The 18,554-nt window shown below is 46.2% G+C and overlaps 2 protein-coding genes across 5 annotated transcripts in view; one reads left to right on the forward strand and one right to left on the reverse strand.

Moving 5' to 3' along the window:
- BFAR (bifunctional apoptosis regulator) overlaps window positions 1-3,886 on the forward strand; it is a 30,525-nt gene extending 26,639 nt beyond the window's left edge. For 3 of the 4 annotated variants that reach the window (XM_080677897.1, XM_080677898.1, XM_080677899.1), the window contains one exon: window positions 945-2,520. In XM_080677897.1, coding sequence (XP_080534023.1) covers window positions 945-1,137 — 193 coding nt within the window. In that variant the 3' untranslated portion in view covers window positions 1,138-2,520. Of the gene's footprint in view, window positions 1-944 lie in introns of all 4 variants that reach the window. The other variant, XM_080677896.1, reaches the window with a different exon arrangement.
- A 712-nt stretch (window positions 3,887-4,598) lies between these two features.
- PLA2G10 (phospholipase A2 group X) lies at window positions 4,599-17,936 on the reverse strand (the record flags this gene model as incomplete). Its single annotated transcript, XM_080677900.1, has 4 exons — window positions 4,599-4,741; window positions 13,129-13,238; window positions 14,858-15,008; window positions 17,858-17,936. 4 exons carry the CDS (start codon window positions 17,934-17,936, stop codon window positions 4,599-4,601), a joined length of 483 nt encoding a protein of 160 aa, XP_080534026.1.
- Window positions 17,937-18,554: the final 618 nt, after the last annotated feature.

The following is an 18,554-nucleotide window of genomic DNA, read 5'->3' on the forward strand; positions in this document are numbered from 1 at the left end:
CTCGCCTGGAACTGGGGTTCAGTGCAGTCAGAACTGGGGCTCAGTGCAGTAAGGAGCCTCTGACTCCCTTCCACTAGGGAAAGCCTGTGGCAACCTCCGCAGCCTTTGTGCGCACTGGCACGCGTGCGCCTTCAGTCCTCCTCCTTCCCCGGCTCCCGAGTCTCTGCCCGAGAGTCCAGATTCCCCCCACAAGAGCGTGGGTCCCCAGGGGCTCGCCCGGAACTGGGGTTCAGTGCAGTCAGAACTGGGGTTCAGTGCGGTCGGGGGCTTCCTTCCCCCTTCCGCCAGTGTAAGTCAGCCAGGCTCTCAGCCGCCCTTCCTCTCTGCGCGCACAAAGACCCTTTGCCGTACCTCCAATTCTCTGTGAGCTTTTCTCTTTCCTTCTAGTTGTAGAATTTTCACTCAGCCAGCTTTCCTGTGGTTCTGGATGGTGTCCGTTCTGTCTTTTAGTTGTAGTTTTGAAATTGTTGTGCGAGGCAGCAGTTTAGGTGTTTACCTATGCCGCCATCTTGGTTTTGAACTCCTTTCTTCATGTACCGTTAATTGAGCCCCTTCTCTGCCCCTGGCTTTCTTCTGGGCACTGCAGATCTTTTGGTAATGAAGACAGTCTTTACTCTGAAGGTCTACAGCCTCACAGAGAAAATGTGTATATTAAATATATACAAATGAGACACAGTGATGAAGCAAGTGGAGTTGGGGCTGAAATGGGGATGCCTCACCTGGTGTAGATAGTGCCCTGGAGAAGCACCGTCTAGGCTGCATCCTGGGAGTTGAAGATGGATGGGTCAGGCAAAGCCGTGTCTCAGGCAATGGGGACAGAAAACAAGGTCTCTGCAGCCAGGCCACCTGACTGCATTGGAGACAGCCGAAGTCTGAGCACTTTGGTGTTGTCTTTAGAATTGCCAGCACTATTCCACCTCTCAAATGCTTCTCTTCTTTTTCAGGACTGTGCCTCAGAGGATGTGGAGCCATTTTTGGAAAGTATCAACACAGGGGCTTTTTGTGGCCATGTTCTGGCCCCTCATTCCTCAGTTTGTTTGCAACTGTTTATTTTACTGGGCCCTGTACTTTAACCCAATTATTAACATTGATCTTGTGGTCAAGGAAGTCCGACGGCTGGAAACCCAAGTATTTTGAGTGGCACTGCCCACGCTCTGAGGGACTCCTGCAGCCTCCCTGACATCTGAGCTTTGATGCTTAAGTGAAGAGGAGTTGGGAGCGCTCGACTTCCTATTTTCTTTCCCTAGTAAACAAGGTGCTGCTTTCTCTGTCAAAGCCTACAAACAGGTCCTCTCTCCCTCTGCCTATGTCATTGTGGCAGCAGGGACTGACATCCCAGAGCTGGGCCGACACAGCAGCAGCACCTCCCACCTAGCCTCCTTGCTCACAGGAACTTGGGAGGCCCCATCCACTACAGCTTGCAAGGAACCAGGGTCCTCAGAGGATGTGGTGTGGGTGACATCAGAAGGCTGCCACATCAGCAGTCCTAACTTCAGTGACTGACAAAGGCTCCCAGGGCAAGTTGGAGTTCTGAGACTCAGCCCAAGATCTGGCTTATTGGAGCCAGGCCCGTCCTCTAAGTCAAGTTTAGGGAAATGGGAGAAGACTTTGTCATAGGCATAGACATTTGCACACAAAAAAATACAGAGGAAAAAACAAAATCTGGTAGACAGTTTTATTGAGTTGCTAAGAGGTTGAAGAGTTAAATATCTAAAAGATTCAGTTTGAGACTAGAATGATGGTTATACTCATCCTGTTTCTAACTTCTAATCATTGAAAGTTTGGATCTCTTTCTCTGAATTGGGGGATTAAGTGGGATGTCAGGGTATTAACAGAGAGTAATTGATATCAGGCTGTGCTGCGTCAGTGCTACTTAAAATTGTCTTGGCCCTGTCCAGGTGGCTCGGTTGGAGTATCATCCTGTACACCAGAAGGTTGCAGATTCGAGTCCCAGTCTGGGCATGTATAGGAGGCAACCAATCAATGTTTTTCTCACATTGATGTTTCTTTCCCTTCTCTAAAATCAATTTTTAAAAATTTTTAAAAAACATATCCTCGGGTGAGAATTTAAAAAATTGTTTTGTTTTGAGGTTTGCTTTGTTTTGAATAATCTAAAATCCAGGATAGTCCTTTTGTTTAATGAAGCATTTTATACATTGACCTCACACTGTATAATCTTTATCATCTTGTTCTGATGTATAAAACAGCAAGTATAATTACACCAAATGTTGTAATTGTAAATATGAATGAGATGAACTATGCCTCTTATTTCATTCTAATGTGATCCATGATGGGCCTCGAGATAAATTTGCATCCAAAGGGTTTCTTTGTGACTCCATGAACCATTCATTAATCCTTTGTATCTTTGAAGATTTCACTCAAACTTTGCATCTGAAAGTTTAAAGAAATTACTTGAAATAAAAATAAAATATTTTTTATAAAGACAAAACTTAGGTAGAAAAAAATTGTTTAGAAAACATGATGAAAATCTGAATTGCTCAATACAACCTACTAGTCATGCTGAAGTCTCCCTGCCTGATGGGAACACTGAGCCAAGGAGTCACCCTAAGGTATCTTAAGTGAAAGGAGAGAAAATGTTTTCTTCCTCCTGTGTTTGCTCATCAGGCCCAGGACTGCCTGACTTTACCTGCTTAACACCCATGACTTGCCCGAGACGCTGACGGCACTGCAAGTTTGGGGACACTGCAGTATTTGCACATCCCTGGTCTCCTGCCTTGAGGGGTTACTATTCTTTCCAGATAAAGAGATGGAGACTGGGTGGCACTAGTGGGCTACAGGTTGCCAGACTCCTAGAACAGTCCCCTCCACCCACTCCCCATATTCTGCTTCAAAGAGGGTGCTATCCACATCTGCTCAGGGGAGAGCAAAGGAGACTAGAGCAAATGGGCTGGGTTGGACTTTCACTGATCGTCAGCAGGAGAGACAGGTACTTCAGAGCCAAGGCCACAGCTGCCTCTCTCCTCCCTCAGACCTTCTCAGTCATAGCAAGTTTACATGCATCAAAAGAGGGTGTCTATTTAAAATATTCAGACCCTTTGAAGTAATAATTCCATTTCTGCAAATCTGAGTTAAGGGATAATGAAAAGGTGGGCAGTGGGATTTGGCAGATTTATTCACAAGTATTGCCAACACATGAATAATTGGTCAAAATAGGAAACCACCAATACTCTAAAGTGAGCAATTTATAAACTGGTACATAATACCTATTTAAAATGGAGTTCCCAGCACTGGCCAGTTTTGTTCTGTGGTTAGAGCGTTGGCCTGTGACAAGGGTTGTGGGTTCGATTCTGGTCAAGGGCACATAACTCATTTGCAAGCTTGATCCCCAACACATTCGGGAGGCAACCAATCGATGTGTCTCTCACATCAGTGTTTCTCTGTCTCTCCCCCTCCCTTCCATTCTCTCTAAAAATCAATGGGGAAAAAACATTTCCTCGGGTGAGATTAACAACAAAAATGGAGTTTCCAAATATTTTTTAATGACATGGAGAAAAGCTTATGAAAAACAAAGAATTTCAACTACATTTTAAAGAAGAATAGTTTGTTGGTTTTTAGAGAGAGGAAGGGAGAGAGAAACAGCGATCAAGCCCAGAACCTGGGGATGTGCTCTGACCAGGAATTGAACCAGCAAATTTCCATGCATGGGATGATCCCCAACCAACTGAGCCACACCAGCCAGGATTCAACTACATTTTTTTAAATTACAGAAAAGACTGATGGACAACAAACTAAAATGCTAAAAGTGGTCATTATGGTTTGTGGGAAATGGAATAATTTTTCCCCTTTATATTTCTCTGTATTTGCCTTTTTTAGAAAGCAGTGAGTATATAATACTTTTGTAATCAGGAAATAAATTTTAACTAGTAAAGATGGAGTAGGATGGCCCTGGTTGGTTACTCAGTGGTTAGAGCATTGGCCTGCAAGGTCCTGGGTTTGATTCCCGGTCAAGGGCATGTACCTCATACCTTGGTTGCAAGTTCCCCAGCACTGGTAGGGGCCCATGCAGGAGACAACCAATTAATGTGTCTCTCATGTCAATGTTTTTCTCTCCACTTCCTCCCTCCCTTCCACTCTCTCTAGAACTCAATGGAAAAAATATCCTCGGTTGAGGATTTTTTTTTTAAAGGTGGAGTAGGATGGGCAAGAATACTCTTTCTTGAGCTAACAATTACTAGACCTGAACTTCACAAGGGTGGATGGTATCGTGTGGTCATCTTGTTTATTGCCTCAACCCAGAACTTAGAACAAGGCCAGGCACTTAGCAGGTATTTGTTCATCAAGAGCAGGTTAGAAGACAAGCTCAGCCTTTTCATAAAAGTTGAACCTCAGACATGGTACCAGATCCAATACAGGTACAAACACTGTCATGGGTTTGTAAATAGGGTGTTTTGACCTCAGTCAAACTGGCAACCAAACAGGCTCCAGCCCCAAGTTTGGAGAAGGAGGAAGAACAAACACAAGTTGCAGCTTTAACACTTTAACTCAGTTCCCCTCTGAATGTGAACTGAATATGGCTGTTAATTAGTGAAAAAAAAAGAGTTTTATTTCCTTGTGCAAAACATTTCAAGTCAAACTAGTCAGTCACATTTAAGCGGGTCCTGCCCACATAAGAAATGTGGATAGAAGAAGTACTTTAAATGGTACTCAGTTTTGGCTAAGCAGTAGGCAAGCTCCTGGTCACACTTGCACAAGAGTTCTTGACATTTATCCTCTGCTGGTCCTGAAAGAAATGGGGAAACTGAGGTTAGAGCAGGAACTTGCAGAGACTTGAGGATAAACATGAGGGAAACTAGTAACATTGTTGGCAGTAAGGGTCATAAATTGTATGTGTGTGACACTTGACAATTCACTATGTGATCTCCATCGTCAGGGCAACTCCAGGAGGGAATGATATTGGCCCCATCTTGCTGAAAAGGAAATGAAGTTGTCAGAGAAGTATTTTGAAATGCTGAGTCCAAAGTCCATTTGAGCTAGCTTCTCTTTTCTATCAATATTACACAATTTCATTTGAGGATCCATTGAGACTAGCAGTAGGGAACCATCCAGGCCTTTTTTTTTTTTTAATGCCTGCTCTGCTGCTTTCTAGCTGTGTGATCTTGCCTAAATGAATCAAGTCCTCATTTAAAATGGGGCATTATCCACTTTGCAGGATTACTGGGAAGCCTGGGTGAGGAAGCCTACGTCAAGTGCCCAGGAGAGACTTGGCACTGAACCTGCACTCAATCAACATTGAATGTAGTAGATATGCACCTGTAGACACATCACTTCATGCTCCCTAGGCTGTTTCCTCAAGTGCAACACAGGGATACTAATAGTACCTACTTCTGCGGGCTGTTGAGAGAATGGAAAGAGACCAAATCGGTAAAATGCAGGGGACACAGGAGGCACTAGTAAGCTGAAGCTGACCTCCTAAAGTTGCCAGCTAATCTGACTATTCAATATAAAAGAATAGCCCCCACCTTGCATCCCTGCTTTTTTATTGAGGAAAAATTCCCATATCAAAATTTACCATTTAAAAGTGCACAAATCAGTGGGGTTTAATACATTCATAATATTGGGTAACCATCACCTCTATCTAGTTCCAAAACATTTCTATCACCCCAAAGAGATCTTGTACACATTAAGAGGTTGTTCCCCAATACCCCTCTCCTGAATCTGTCAACCATTAGTCAGCCTTCTGTCCCTATAGATTTGCCTATTCTGGATATTGTATACACTTGGGATCATATAGCACGTGACCTTTTGTGCCTGGCTTCTTGCACTTAGCTCCTTGTATCACATTTTCAAGGTTCATCCATGTTGTAGCAGGTTAAGTACTTCACCTGCTTTATTTTCTGACACAGCAGTTATAAAAGCACTTGGCACAGAGACAATTTCCCATTCTCCTCCTTTCAGACTTCTCTTTTTTATTTTTTATGTTTTTATTAATTTCAGAGAGAGAGAGAGAGAAACATCAATGATGAAAGAGAATCATTAATGGCCTCCTCCCACACACCCACTACTGGGAATTGAGCCCACGACCCCAGCATATGCCCTGACCAGGAACAAACCATGACTCCCTGATTCATGGGTCAACATTCAACCACTGAGCTACATATACCAGCTGGCCTACACTTCTTTGTCTTACCTAAAACCTATCATAGAGGCTGGCACAGAATAGATTCTCAATAATATTTGTTGAGAGAATATGGAAAAACCATACATCATTTCCAATTCTCACACAAACACTGCATCTAATTTTTACTATTCCCATTTTATGGATGTGTAAAGTGAGGGAGACTCAGTGGAATTCAGTAACTTGTCCAAGGACACAGAGCTGGAAAGGGGTGGACCAGCACTCCAGCCCAGGATCTCATGATCCAGCTCCTGTACCTCCCTTCTGTTCCCACCCTCATCTCTGAGCAAGAAAGATTCTTTCAAAAGCAAGACTTGGTCTCACTACTCTATAGCCTCAGGAACCTAATAGCAACATGTTATTCAAGAATAATAAAAATTTAAAAGGAAAAATAGCTCCCATGGGTTAAGTTTAAAATAAAGGCCTGCCAGTAAATATTATTATATGCTTAACATTTTTAAAATATATTTAAGTCAGGCCCATAAATGGAAAATGGGCCACACCTGTAATTAAATAAACAACTATGTTCAGAATATCTCCAAACAGAATAAGAGAATATTTTTAGTCAAAAATGTATAATACATACTTTGGTTCTCTTCATTTGGTTCAGGGAGGGCAGTTCTGTAAACAGGCACAGACTCCATCAACAAATATTTTACAAATTCCATTTTAACATGGTTAGGAGCAAGTTGAAGGGAAGAAGGGGAAGATTTTTAAGATTTCCAACTCAAGGCCCATTTCACCTCCTCCCTGCCCACACCAGAAGGGGCAGTTTGGGGACAGGGAATGTGCCCAGGAGTAGGCACATCACCACCACGTCAGGCAAGTCACTTCTTTCCCTGTGCTTCAATTTCTCCGACTCCATATGAGAGGGCTGGACGAAATGATGTCTGGGCCACTTTCAGTCCTAAACACTAATATTGTTTCTCAATATGAAGTCAGCCTTGTCCTTATGCCAGCTCCTAAGTCATACTGAGGAGATATGGCTGAGGATCTGTGCCTATCTAAGACCATCCTTCTAGTAACACTTAGCTGCCTCTTTCCTCCGGAACAGACCATGCTGCAGGAGCTAGGGTTCCAGTGGAAAGTCACACCAGAACCTCAGTTCTCTCCAGTGGGAGGTAGTGGGTCAGAGAGAGGTTCAGATCAGGAAGAGAGAGGGAGGAGAGGAGATGGGAGACAGTAGTAACCTCTGTCCAATCTGCGTATCACATTATAAACCCTTGTTTCATCTTTGCTACACCCATCTTCGAGGTAAAGAAACTGAGGACCGGAGAGGTCATCCATCTAGGGCAGTGGTCGGCAAACTCATTAGTCAACAGAGCCAAATATCAACAGTACAACAATTGAAATTTCTTTTGAGAGCCAAATTTTTTAAACTTAAACTTTTTAATGCCACTTCTTCAAAACAGACTCGCCCGGGCTGTGGTATTTTGTGGAAGAGCCACACTCAAGGGGCCAAAGCGCCGCATGTGGCTCGCGAGCCGTGGTTTGCCAACCACTGATCTAGGGCCAAGAGATTTTCAACAAGGGAAAGAAGAGTTTCTTCCACAGACAGTACTGGGACAACTGGATAGTCCATGCAAAACAATGAAGTTAGACCTTTACCACACACCATATACAAAAATTAGCTCAAAGTGGATCAATGACCTAAATGCAAGATTCAAATGATAAAACTAGGGGTTGGGGGCGGGGGTAAACAAAAAAAAATAAAACAAAAAACAAAAAAACAACAACAAATGATAAAACTATTAGAAGGAAACAGGGACATAAGTCTTCATGGCCTTGGATCTAGCAATGGATTCATAGATAGGACACCAAAGACATGATCAATAAAAGACAAAATAGCCCTGCCCAGTTGTTCAGTGGTTAGAGCATCGGCCCGCAGACCAAAGGGTCTGGGTTCCATTCGCAGTCAAGGAAATGTACCTTGGTTGCAGGTTTAATCCCACATGTGGATTAAATCCTTTCACTCTCTTTAAAAATCAAAGGGGAAAATATCATCAGATGAGGCCTTAAAAAGAAAGACAAAACAGAAAAATTGGGCTTTATCAAAATTACAACTTTTTTTTTTAATCCTCACCTCAAGATATTTTTCCCATTGATTTTTAGAGAGAGTGAAAAGGAGGGAGGTGGAGAGGGGAGAGAGAGAGAGAGAGAGAAACATCGATGTGAGACTCATCTACTGGTTGCCTCCTACCCATGCCCCAACTGGGGTGGAGGGTGGGGGTGGGGGACAGGTGCAAATCCACAACCCAGGTATGGGCCCTTGACTGAGAATCGAACCCAAGACCCTTCAGTCTGAGAGCCAATGCTCTCACCATTGAGAAAACCAGCCAGGGCCAAAATTACAACTTTTTTAAAAAATATGTTTTTATTGATTTCAGAGAGGAAAGGAGAGGGAGAGAGAGATAGAAACATTAATGATTAGAGAGAATCATTTATTGACCACCTCCTGCATGCCCCCCACTGGGGACTGAGCTCATAACCCAGGCATGTGCCCTTGACTGGAATCAAACCTGGGACCCTTTAGTCCACTGGCCAACACTTTATCCACTGAGCCAAACCAGCTAGAGCCAATATTACAACTTTTGAACATAAAAGACATTATCAAGAAAATGAGCCCTAGTAGGTTTTGCTCAGTGGATAGAGCGTCAGCCTACGGATTGAAGTATCCTGGGTTCAATTCTGGCCAAGGGCACATGCCTGGGTTGTGGGCTCGATCCCCAGTAGGGGAAGTGCAGGAGGCAGCCAGTCAATGATTCTCTCTCATCATTGCTGTTTCTATCTCTCTTTCCCTCTCCCTTCCTCTCTGAAATCAATAAAATCTATTTTTTTAAAAAAGAAAAGAATATGAAAAGAGCCCTGGCCAATGTGGTCCAGTGGCTGAGCCTCAACCCATGAATCAAGAAGTCACTGGTTCAATTCCCAGTCAGGGCACCTGCCCAGATGTTGGGCTCGATCCCCAATAGGGGGTATGTGGAAGGCAGCTGATCGATGAGGTTTCTCTCTCATCCATGTTTCTCTCTTCCTCTCCCTTCCTCTCTCTCTAAAAATCAATAAAAACATTAACAAAAAACATTTTCAAGAAAATGAAAACAGCCCTGGCAGGTGTGACTTAGTTATTAGAGGGTCAGCCTGAGCACCAAAGGGTCCAGGGTTCGATTCCCAGTCAAGGGCAAGTACCTGTGTTGCAGGTTCGTCCCTGCCCCGGGTTGGGGGGACAGCAACCGATGGGTGTGTCTTTCTCACATTCTCTCTCTCTCTCTCTCTCTTTCTCTCTCCCCTGTCTCTATCTCTGTTTATCCCTTCCCTTGTCTCCCTCCCTTCCACTCTCTCTCTCTGAAAAGCAATGGGAAAAATATCCTCGGGTGATAATTAACAAGAAAAGGAAAAAGAAAGAAAATGAAAAGATAACCTATAGAATGGGAGAACATATTTGTAAATCACATATCTGATAGGGATGCAGTACCAAGAATATATTAAAAACTCTTACAACTTGGAGAGAAACCAAGATGGCAGCATACATAAACACCTGAACTGCTGCCTCGCACAACAACTTCAAAACTACAACTAAAAGACAAAACGGACATCATCCAGAACCACAGGAAGGCTGGCTGAGTGGAAATTCTACAACTAGAAGCAAAGAGAAAAGCACACTGAGACTCAGAGGAGCTGCAGAAGTAAAGGCAGAGGCACGGAGGCGCGTGCCTGGAAAGGGCTGGCAACTGAGTACGCGGCTGGCTTTTTCAAGCGGGAGGGAGACACAAGCTCCCGACTGCTCTGAACTCCAGTTTCGGGCGAGACTCTGGGGACCCAGACTCATATGGGGAGAAACTGGACTGTCTGGCAGCGGGCGGAACTCGAGGGCGGCTTTCTCTCAGAGGTGCTTGCAGGAATTACCGAGGGACACTGAGACCCCGGTGCCTGTTAGGGCAGGGCTGACGGGAAGCCATTGCTGTTTGCTCTGCCCTGAGACTCCACCCCATCCAAGCTATTCGCAGAGGCTTTTGCATATGAATGGCCTGGTCCTTTGAAATCTAAACAAACTGTAGCTGAGTCAGTGAGACCCAGAACATCCAAAAGAAGGCCCAAGGCCCCACAGCAGCTTGCATTGCTTCACAGCTGGGCCTCATCTGGGCACCTCCAAAACCCAAACAAAGAAGAGGAATCTGCAGATCTCTCTGTAGTTCCTGCTGGGTGGCCTCAGGCAGAGGCTAAATTAGCACCTCCTTGGAGATCCAAAAGCCAGTGTACCCAGGGGTCAAGTGGGACCATCCAGATTACAACTCCTCAGATCCATAAGGGACACACTCAGGGGGGCAGACTCAGTGAGCACCAAAGCCCCACTGAAGCAAGTCTTGCCTCATAAGGGTGTCTCTAGCACAGAAGTTCTCCCATCATAGACACAGCTGATCCTCACTGCCAATTGGCCTGGAGATCAATTCCTCCCAGTGATACCAACAATAATCAAGGTTTAACTACAACAAGACTGTGCACACAGCCCACAAAGGGGTGCACCAAGAGTGTCCACCTCAGGTAACTGGGGAGGCTGAGCCACTGGGCCATATAGGACACCTAGCACACAAAGCCACTCTATCAACTCAGGGAAGCAGCCAAAATGCAGAGACATAGAAACAGGTCACAAATGAAAGAAATGGAGGAAAGCAAACGACTGGATATAGAGTTCAAAACCACGGTTATAAGGTTTTTCAAGAATTTTCTAGAAAAGGCCGATAAATTCAGTGAGACCCTCGAGGATATGAAAAAGGACCAACTAGAAATTAAGCATACACTGACTGAAATAAAAAATAATATACAGAGATCCAACAGCAGATTAGAGGATCGTAAGAATCAAGTCAAAGATTTGAAATACAAAGAAGCAAAAAACACCCAACCGGAAAAGCAAAAAGAAAAAAAAATCCAAAAAGTTGAAGATAGTGTAAGGAGCCTCTGGGACAACTTCAAGCGTACCAACATCCAAATTATGGGGGTGCCAGAAAAAGAGAGAGAGCAAGATACTGAAAACCTATTTGAAGAAATAATGACAGAAAACTTCGCCCACCTGGTGAAAGAAATAGACTTACAAGTCCAGGAAGCCCACAGAACCCAAAGAAAAGGAATCCAAAGAGAACCACACCAAGACACATCATAATTAAAATGCCAAGAGCAAAAGACAAAGAGAGAATATTAAAAGCAACAAGAGAAAAACAGTTATCTACAAGGGCGCACCCATTCAATTGTCAGCTGATTTCTCAACAGAAACTATGCAGGCCAGAAGGGAGTGGCAAGAAATTTTCAAAGTGATGAATAGCAAGAACCTACAACCAAGATTACTCTACCCAGCAAAGCTATCATTCAGAATTGAAGGGCAGATAAAGAGCTTCACAGATAAGAAAAAGTTAAAGGAGTTCATCACCACCAAACCAGTATTATATGAAATGCTGAAAGGTATTCTTTAAGAAGAGGAAGAAGAAGAAAAAAGTAAAGATAAAAATTATGAACAACAAATACATATCTATCAACCAGTGAATCTAAAAATCGAGTGAATAAAAAATCTGATGAACAGAATAAACTGGTGAATATAATAGAATCAGGGGCATAGAAAGGGAGTGGACTGACAATTCTCGGGGGGGAAAGGGATGTGGGGGATGCGGGAAGAGACTGGACAAATATCTTACACCTATGGATGAGGATAGAGTGGGGGAGGTAAGAGCAGGGGTGGGAACCGGGTGGAGGGGAGCTATGGGGGGAAAAAGAGGAACAATTGTAATAATCTGAACAATAAAGATTTATTGAAATGAAAAAAAAAAACTCTTATAACTCAACAACAAAAAGACAAATAACCCAATTAAAAATGAGCAAAACACCTGAATAGTCATTTCTCCAAAGATATAAAAATGGCCAACAAGCACATGAAAAGATGCTCAACATCATTAGGGAAAAGCTAATAAAAACCACAATGAGATATACTAATCACCCCACTAATAAATACCATCTCTAAGAAAGTAATCTGTCCATCCATCCTCCACCCACATTTTTTAATTTTGTTTCATTACACGTGAAAGTAATTTGCATATATCCCATCAGTCTGTATATTCCTTTTCTTTTTAACTTTTAATTCACAAATAATTCATGAAGGTAATCTTTTTTAAAAAATGGAAACATTACAGAGAACATAAAATTGCCTCCTACCATCACTCCCCTCAACCTGATTCTGTCCCTAGAAATGACCACAGTCATCCTCAGTTTGGGGTGTATCTTTACATTTTTCTGAGCTTTGCAAGCGTCCACATGTAGTTATAAAAAGTAGCATGGTAGTATTTGCAAGTTTTTCTTTTTAACACAGTGGTGCTTTATTGAACATGTCATTCTGCAGTTTGCTTTTTCACTCAACATCTTTCCATGTCAGCATATGGTTCTACCTTATCCCTTCTCCAGGCTGCAGTCTTCCACATTGAGGATATCCTTCAGTGAGGATACATCATGGGTTTATATACTCGGGCCCCATCTGATGGACAGTTAGGTGGTTTATATCTGGTATCATTTCTCTCTTTTTCCATTTTTGTCCAGACAGAAAAGAAATGGGTTTCTTTGGCCCTAGCTGGTTTGGCTCAGTGGATAGAGCGTCGGCCTGCAGACTGAAGGGTCCCAAGTTCAATTCTAGTCAAGGGCACATGCCTGGGTTGTGGGCTCAATCGCCAGTAGGGGGCTTGCAAGAGGTAGCCGATCAATGATTCTCTCTCATCACTGATGTTTCTATCTCTCTCTCCTTCTCCCTTCCTCTCTGAAATCAATAAAACTATATATTTTTTAAATAAATAAATGGGTTTGTTTTTGTTAATTTTTTATGTGTTTAGCATTAACGATTATTTATATTAGATCAATCCAAAGCACGGTCTATGGGGAGTTGGAAGCAGTAGTAAGTTATTACAAGCAGATGCCCCCAGGAACTCTGGGGAAGGTTGGTGTGGGTGTTGCTGGGAACTCACCACATTCAATGCGCTGATTGATGCATGTCCAGGGGTAGGACTGCAGCTTGGTTATGCAGCCAAACTTCTTCCTGGCATGCTGGTAGCAGCAATCATGACAATAACAGCACCTGTGGATGGCAAACAGGCAGACCAGCAGGTGAGTGAAGGCTGCTCTCCTGGCCATCTTTCTATGCCAGGACTATGGGTGAGCATCTTCTGGTCCAAACTCTGTTCCTGAGAATCCTATCTTGGGAAATACTTCTACTGACCTCAGTGTGTCCTGCACTGCCTCCATCGCCAGCCATGCTAGAGCCTGGCCCCTGCCTGCTTCACTCCCTTAGTCTCTGAGCTCCAGCAGAACCACGCTCCTCTCTGTTGCTAGAACGAGCCTGCCTCCCACCTTTGCCCTCCACCTAGGACAACTGCATGCCCACTCTTCCTCCTTTAGGTCTCAGCCTAAGTACCATCTCCCAACCCTAGAATGTCATCAGGCCCCCTACTTCCCAGGCTATGAGTGTCTCATTGTTACACCCTCTCATAAAACCAGGGAACCTCCCTTCAGGGCAGGTTTATAATGAGACCCTCATTAGCAAGAAGGTTAACACCTGAGCAGAGCTCTAAGATGTGGGACCATTTCTCACAGTGTCACCAGTATCCAACCCAGGGCCTGCCACATAATAGGATTTCAATAATAATAATAATAATAATAATAATAATAATTTACTATTGAAAAATTTCCTGAGGTACACCCACAAATACCCCTAAACCTGCCCATTATTCATTCATTCACTGGTATTATCTCCGCCCAGCCACGAGCCCCACTCTGTGCTGAGCCCTCAGCTGATCTGGCAGGGACAGGTCAGCCAGATTTCACTCTGCCCTCAAGGAGCTCCCAGTCTGGTGAGGGAAGCAGACAAGCCACCAAGTGCTACATGCATTGTGAGAAGTGCTGCGATGAGGGGTAAGAGAGGATTCTGGAAGCCAGAGGAGGTGCCATGCCCAGCTGCGTTTCAGGAACGCCTTCCTAGAGGGGGTAATGCTTGATCTGCATCTGGAAAGATGTACAGGAACCAGACAACCACAGTGTGGGAGGGCATGGCCGGCAGCAAGAGCCTTGAAGGCGCAAGGCTGAGTCAAGACTTGCTAATGATAAATCACATCCTCTAAGATAGGGAGGAGACAATCAAATCCTCTGTCACCTGCTGGCTGCTGGGAAACGGTGAGTGGCTGTGCCTGTCTGAGTCTCGGGGCCCTTGTCCATAAACAGAGATAGCCACTGTGCCTGTTTCGAAGGATGGCCCTGAGGGTGAATGAGAAGTCATGGAAAGATGTGCGTCCACAGCCCTGTACAGAACAGGCACTTCTCACATGATAGCAGAATGCAGTGATAAGGGCCATGAACCCAGCAAGACTGCTGGGCTCACATCCTTACTCTCTATGTGGCCCCAAACAAAGTTACTTAATCTTTCTGTGCCTCAATTTCCTCATTTCTGAAATGGGATTGTTGTGAGGACTCAGAGGGGTTCTCAAAACAGTTTCTGGTGCACTTTAAGTCTGATCAGTTTTGTGTGGGTTATTTTTTTTTTCAGCCAAAGAAATCATCCCATAACCAGAGTGAGGGGGCAGCTGGCAATGTTACCCAGGAGGACCTCTGCCTGCAAGGTAGTGCCATGTGCTATTTCCTCATAGGCCTTACCTACCCCCAGAGGGTGGGAGACCTTCTAGCCCGGCCCACACATAAACTCACCGGTCAATGGCATCGATGGGCTTGCCTCGGCCACCCAGGCCACAGTAGCAGCCGTATCTAATATAGGCCAGGGGGCTGCGGGGGCCAACACAGTGTATGGTCTGTGCCAGTTCTATGAGCCCACGTCGGTGCACATGTGACTTCAAGGAAGCTGGGGGAAAACAAAAGTTAGAGGCTGAAGGTCAAGTCTTCCCTTGGCCCTGGGGAAGGTCACTGGCCTGAAGAGCCTGGATGACTGCCTGGGTTTGAATCCTGCTCCTCCTAGTCCCTGGCTGGGTGACCTTGAACAACTTACTCAAACTCTCTGTGCCTTGTTTTCTTCATCTGTAAAATTAGGGGGGTAAGTGCACCTCTCTTCATAGAATGAAATGAGATCGTGTATGTAAAGCACCTGGCACATAGCAAGCTCTAGCTATTATTACCAATATCTTCAAGGCAGGCATGAAAGAGAAAACAAGACACAGAGCCACAGCATCTGAAAGATCTCACCACTGGGCCCTCTTCCTGGAATGCCCTGATTCCCAATCTTCTGCCCTTGACAATTTCTGACACAGTCAGAGTCTACGTTGTGCATCGAATGTCTGTCCCATTGCCCTAACGCAGTGGTTGGCAAACTCATTAGTCAACAGAGCGGCAAACCGCGGCTCGCGAGCCGCAGTTTGCCGACCACTCCCCTAACCAGTTTGGTTCAGTGGATAGAGCGTCGGCCTGTGGACTGAAGGGTCCCGGGGTTCGATTCTGATCAAGGGCATGTGCCTTGGTTGTGGGCACATCCCCAACAGGGGGTGTGCAGGAGGCAGCTGATCGATGTTTCTCTCTCATCGATGTTTCTAACTCTCTATCCCTCTCCCTTCCTCTCTGTAAAAAATCAATAAAATATATATATATTTTTAAATGTCTGTCCCATTGCCTGTGATGAGCACTGGACATCAGAGATGAGCTAAACAGGGTCCCTGCCACCACAAGGGCTCCTCTGTGCAGGCATCCCTGTCCCTGGTTCTCTCCACCACCATCATCACCACTTCCATCTTCTAGACACTGGTTCAGGGCCCTTTCCATCTCCTATTTTCACTGCCTAGGCACAGCTCCCTCCCACACAGAGAGGCCCTGTGGCCCGAGCCCAATTATGGCTCTGACACATAGCAGTGCACAGTAGGTGCAATGGGAACCCCTTGCCTTTCACAGCCACACAGCCAACAAGAACCTGGCTGACTGGGGGCTCTGACCCAGGCTTCTGACTCCCAATCCAGTGCTCAGTCCTCCTTGCCCAATAACAGCAGGGGAAGGAGACCTGCCAGGGTGACAGAGCTGAGGGTCACCAGGGAGGGGGCCACTGCTCAGGGTCAGACATCTCCAAACTCTCTGTGACGTGGGCATCAGAGAACACACTCCCTGTGAGTGTGTGCCTGTGCACCCCTTAGACTAAGACTAAGAGAGGCACAAGGACCCATCCCAGGTCACAGGGCTGGTGAGTCTCAGAGCAGACGCCCAGGCCCAGACCTGCCTGATTCCTGGGATTCTGCTCTCCTCTGCTCTGAGACTGCCAGTCCAGAGACTTATGCATTACATCTAGTCATCGTGTCTCTTTTCTAGAACAAGTTTTTACTACACTGACTCTTTTTAAGAGTACAGACCAGAATTAAATCCAGCTCGCTCTCTCAGGATTTGCCACGTGCTGCTCCTAGCTGCCCACACCTCTGCCTGAAACCACCCTTCAGAGAAAGCCCTGCAGGAGCCTGCCCTTCCCTCCTCTCCAGTGTCCTCTCTGAATGCCCACCACATAGATCCTGCTCATCATTTCCTGTTCCTCCAGTTACATTTCCCATCACATATATCCTGTGCTGCAAATGCCCTCACCCCATCCTCACCCAGCTCACCTGTCACCTCCTAGAATCTGCTTCACCCTCAGGTCGACCACAGGAGCCCTGTCACATTGTGCTGCTATCTGCCTGGGGGCTCTTGGAGGACAGATCTCTGCCACAGGCAGCTCCAGATGCCCTGGCACACAGCTGGCTTCCATAAAAGGTCCCTTGACCTCTGGGTCCACCAAGCCCCAGTCTAAGCATATATGACAGGACCCCAGTCTTAATCCTATACCCCACAGCTGTCCCCAGAGGTCCCCCACCCTGACCTAACCACACTCTGGCATCTCAGGGTCCTGGGGACAGCCCTGTGGAGAACCCAAGCATGGGGCAGAGGCCCAGCACTGGGTTTGGAACCAAGGAAAACACTCCCTCTTAGGTGGGGCAGGTCACTCTGGGGTCTGTTTGCTCTGTCTGCCCACGGCAGCCTTGCTAGGAGTGCCAAGGCTGTCTGGGCTTCCTATATTCCTATGGGCCTGAGGGTGTGTGTGTGTGTGTTCTCCTTGGGGTATCTTTGCTTGTGTCTGTTTGTGAGTCTGTCCATGACCCCTACACCCAAGTGCCCAGGTGAGGCTGGGAGTGTGTATGTATAAGATGTGGTGTCTGTATATCTCCCTGTGAATGTGTGCCTGTGCACCCCAGAAATGGGCAGTCACTGAGGGGACCTCTCCAAGTGTGGTGCCTAGGGATGGGTAAGAAGGCAACCTTATGTTCTTCCCCCAATCCAGGTAGGGCAGTCCCTTCTTCCCCTGCTCCTCCCCTTGGTAGTCCCACTTCAGACCCCAGGGACAGGTGGATGGGGAGAGTCTGGTCGCTGAAGATGGTTACGGTGGTGGAGGGGGTGTCTGGGGAGGATACCGAGCCCATGGGAAGGGCTAGCCTAGTTTTGGGTCCCTGGGAGGAGTGGATGAGTGGAAGCTCTTGGGAAGGACTGGGGAAAAGGCTCTTAGAAACCTGGTAAGAAATGTGTCAGTGAGCCAGAGAAAGGAGGGCTCGAGGCTGCAGGGCTCCTGGGACCTTGGAAAGGGCTGGTAAGTTGGAGTTCTTACAGAGGGGTGGGGAGCAGGGCTGGGGAGGAGGGCGGGCTGAAGGAGTCCCAGGAACTCCTTGGTCCTCCAGGGGCGCACTCCTCACTCACCTGTGCAGGGCAGGAGTCCGGGTACCAGTAGTAGCAGAAGCGGGAGCATTACTGGCTGGCACAGGGGCAGCTGACCCATAGGAAGGCGGCAGGTGTGGGACGATCTGTCTGGCCAGTGTAGATAGTCACCAAACTGGGGCCCAAACCCCCTCCCCCACGCCCCGCCCAGTCCCGCCCCTGCCCTCACCTTACCGCAGGGCTGGAAGGAGCCCGGCAAGGGCAAGCCCCTGGGGCGGCAAGGGAAGTCCTTCCTGGGCCTCTGCATCTTGGTCATGGAATGGGTGCTGGAGGCCAAAAGAGAGAATCTGGCCCAGGAAGTCTCGAATTAGGGTTTGGGGAGAATTAGGGAAGGAGTTTAGCATAGGGCGATCCACCTCGTAAATGCTCAAAAAGGGTGCTCTATTAATATTATTATTACCTGCAGCCCCCTTCCAGCACTCACCTGGGCATCCAAAAGAAGAGTTGGAGGAGGGAGAGAGACAAATTATTTTAAGCACTTTGAATGTAGGAAATTTGGTGCTCCAGATACCTCTAGAAATTAACTCTGCACTGCCCCTTCCCCACTGCCACCACCACCACCACCACCACCAACACAGTTGGGAAACTGAAGGGGTCAAAGATTTGCCCAAGGTGGGTTCTGGTGAAAGAGCTGAACTGGTGTAGGAGGGGAACTGGCTTCACACCCCATGCCCTTTCT

This window comes from Plecotus auritus (genome assembly GCF_963455305.1).
Source record: "Plecotus auritus genome assembly, chromosome: 7".
Classification (NCBI taxonomy): Eukaryota; Metazoa; Chordata; class Mammalia; order Chiroptera; family Vespertilionidae; genus Plecotus; species Plecotus auritus.